This window comes from Pygoscelis adeliae, unplaced genomic scaffold (genome assembly GCF_000699105.1).
Source record: "Pygoscelis adeliae isolate BGI_AS28 unplaced genomic scaffold, ASM69910v1 Scaffold438, whole genome shotgun sequence".
Lineage (NCBI taxonomy): Eukaryota > Metazoa > Chordata > Aves > Sphenisciformes > Spheniscidae > Pygoscelis > Pygoscelis adeliae.
Window position 1 is genome coordinate 92183 of NW_008825313.1, and position 2815 is coordinate 94997.

At 63.5% G+C, this 2815-nt stretch overlaps 2 protein-coding genes across 2 annotated transcripts in view; one reads left to right on the forward strand and one right to left on the reverse strand.

The window, feature by feature from the left end:
• LOC103922174 (dedicator of cytokinesis protein 2-like) overlaps positions 1-180 on the forward strand; it is an 82499-nt gene extending 82319 nt beyond the window's left edge. Inside the window, exon 46 of the mRNA XM_009330263.1 lies at positions 149-180. Coding sequence (XP_009328538.1) covers positions 149-180 — 32 coding nt within the window. The remainder of the gene's footprint in view (positions 1-148) is intronic.
• Positions 181-1378: 1198 nt separating this feature from the next.
• LOC103922170 (BCL2/adenovirus E1B 19 kDa protein-interacting protein 3-like) lies at positions 1379-2792 on the reverse strand. The gene is made up of 5 exons (XM_009330259.1): positions 2715-2792; positions 2472-2601; positions 2297-2391; positions 2002-2151; positions 1379-1745 (listed from the first exon to the last, which is right to left on the reverse strand). Exons 1-5 carry the CDS (start codon positions 2753-2755, stop codon positions 1697-1699), a joined length of 465 nt encoding a protein of 154 aa, XP_009328534.1. The 5' UTR covers positions 2756-2792; the 3' UTR covers positions 1379-1696.
• Positions 2793-2815: the final 23 nt, after the last annotated feature.

Below are 2815 nucleotides of genomic sequence, written 5' to 3' on the forward strand. Positions count from 1 at the left end.
CCCGCCGCTGCCCCGCAAGATCAGCCCCATGGTGTACGAGACATTCCTGGAGCAAAGCGATGCCGCAACCGGAGGGAAGGTACCACCCGGCCCAGGCCCCCGGCTCCCGCCACCCCCTGCTCTCGGTAACTGCCCTCTCTGCTTGCAGGCATCCCCATCGCCGACAGCGGATGGAAATAAAGGGCTGAAGTCACCACCTCCTCCGCCACCGAAGTCCAAGCGAGTGTCACAGCTCTGACCCGGTGCCCGCCTGCAGCTGCACTGTCCACTCGCAGCCACCCCTGCCTATGGGGATGGAAAAGCCTGCGGTGCCCCTGCTCGCAGCTGGTTGCTGGATGAAACAGCCCTGCTTGATCCTCATCTGCTGGACCACCCCTTGCCCACCATTCTTGCAGTATTCACGCTACAAGCATCCCGCATGGCCACAGGACTCCCTGTGCGCCCTGCTACCCAGGGCAGCACAGGGCACCACCATCCTTTGTCCAACCAGGTCTGGCTATTGCCACCCTCCAGGTGTCCCCCAGGGCTGGGACCCACCTGCCCCTGGACACTCCCCTGCCCCAGTGCTCTGCATCAGCCCTCAGATCGTGCTTGCCTTCCTGCCAAGGCAAAGCCTGTGCCAGGACGTCTCTCCCACACAGAGCTGCGCTGAGCAGCAGCCCCATGCAGCCCCTCCAGCGGCGTGACCACACTGTGCCAAAGAGGACTTTCCTCCCTCCACTGTGAACTGCCAATGGACCACCCCAGGTGCAGGGCGACAAGCAAGCTCCCCACAAGCACGTGCTGAGCTCTCGCCTCCCCTCCTGCTTTCCACCCCAGGGGCAGCTCCTGTCCCTCGGACACCCACCCCATCCTGCAGTACCAGGACAAATGCTTCTAGCCTGGGCACTGTGACTGCACGGCAGCCAGCCAGGTCTGCGAGTGGGCCCGGGCAGTGTTGTGCTTTGCAGTGCCAGTTCTCCTGCCGGTATCTGGCTTTGCAGCCCTGCCTGTGCCAGGCTGGTGCTGCTGCCTCAGCCAGCCACGCTGGGCTCCAGCCCCTGCCTCCCTGCTGCAGCAGGCCACGGCTGACTAATAAAGGACTAATGCATCAGCCGGGCACACTGTGATGGGGCTGAAAACCCTGTATGAGCCCCAGCGCTCAGCCCTGCCCATACACAGCCCAACCAGGGGCCTTTCCATGGCCAAGCACCACCCTGGCACTGTGCCCTAGCACCCCAAAGAACGGGGACTCACCCTCCTGCAGCAGGGAAAGCCCATGGGAACCCGATGCCGCTGGGGAGCACGCTCACCCTCCCCTGCACAGGCTGTGCCAGGTCTGGCACAGTGACTGCCAGCACGCTGCTCTGCCTCCCAGGCTGGCACAGGGCTGTTTATTTGCATGTGGTATTGCAGGCTCAGGAGTCATATTTACAGTCTTGTGTTAAAGAGGAGGAACCTGGACCCGTAACCAAGGGATGGGGAGGGCAGGGGCTGCCTGCAGCAGAGGGCTGCCATCAGTTGGTTCCTGTCTACATGGGAGGGTAGGATCAGCTCCCTAGGCTGGGGCTAAAGAAATGACAAGGGGAGATGGCGCCTCGTGCCACAGACACGAAGTCTGGGAGCAGTTGGGCCACGCTGGTGCCTGGGCTCCCTCCACACGCTGAGTGGAGGAGCAGGGCGGTGGAGCCACCCATCTCTCGCTGAGCCCAGCTCTTCACAGCGGGTTTGCTGAGGAGGCTGCCAGCCGCTTCCCAATGTAGATCCTAGATTGGAGAGAGCAACTGTAAGGCACCTGCCACAGAGATGACTGTGGCTGCTGGGAGAAGCGGTGTAGGACAGCACCCAAGGATGAACAGTCCAACTCCAGCAGCATTCCTCCATTTCCCATGGGGACAGCCCCTGGGCCAGGGCAGCCAGAGGCCCCCGGACAGCCCCAGGCTGCACAGATGCCCAGCAGCGCAGGGGTCAGTTCTGGCCGAAGCCACTCAACAGCACAGGTCAACCCCATCAGAAACTCACCCCAGTCCCAGGGTCAGCACGTGGCTAAGCAGCAGCGAGGGAATGAAGAGCAGCAGCAGCTCTGAACTGAAAAGTCTCTTCTTTCTCCCCACTGCACCTCCCTGCAGGCTCCACAGCACCGGCTGGGGGGAGCACACAAAGGCAAACTCCCTGGGAAAAGTGCATGGTTAAAGGGGGCACGAAGGAAGCAGGCAGAGCACAGCAGGAGGGCACAGGGACAGCAGGATGGGGGTGGCGAGGCAGACAGCAAGGGTAGGGGACAGCAGGACATGCTGGTGGGGGACATGGGCCTTACTTTGGAGACAGATGCTGAGGGCGGCGGGCACAGGCCCAGCTGAGGGATGCTGGCAGGTGCCGCTCCCTTCCGCTCGCTTCCTCTGGCACGTCCTGCTAGAAGGAGGCATAGGGCAAGTGAGGCCAGGGGCATGGCCAGTGGGGCGCAGCGCAGCACGGGGGGCTGGCTCCCTTACCTGCCAGGGGTGGGGGCAGCCCAGCTGGGGCTGGCTGCGGGGAGGGAGCAGCTCACTCTCCCCAGGCTGCTCGCTTGCCTGTCTGGCTCCATCATCATCCCAGGCCGGGGAGCCCAGTGCAACCAGGGCACTGCAAACATAACCCCTTCGGTCACCAAGCCTTCACCGCCCCTCAGCCCCCTGACACCTGCCCACCCTGGCCGGTCAGGACTCCAGGTGCCCAGGCTCCTCCTTGGGACTCACCTGTCACTGCTCTCCGTCTCCAGCTGGGCCTCTAGCAGCATCTGCTCCACGTCAGCGTGGCAGGAGAAGAACCGCGAGGGTGCAAGGGCCGGTGGGGTGAG

Coding starts and splice junctions, on each gene's coding strand:
- LOC103922170 (XM_009330259.1), bottom strand. CDS start 2,755: ATGCTGCTAGAGGCCCAGCTGGAGACGGAGAGCAGTGACAG. Junction 2,392..2,471: donor GCTGCCCCCACCCCTGGCAG/GTAAGGGAGCCA, acceptor GCCTCCTTCTAG/CAGGACGTGCCAGAGGAAGC. Junction 1,746..2,001: donor GTGCTGACCCTGGGACTGGG/GTGAGTTTCTGA, acceptor TCTCCAATCTAG/GATCTACATTGGGAAGCGGC.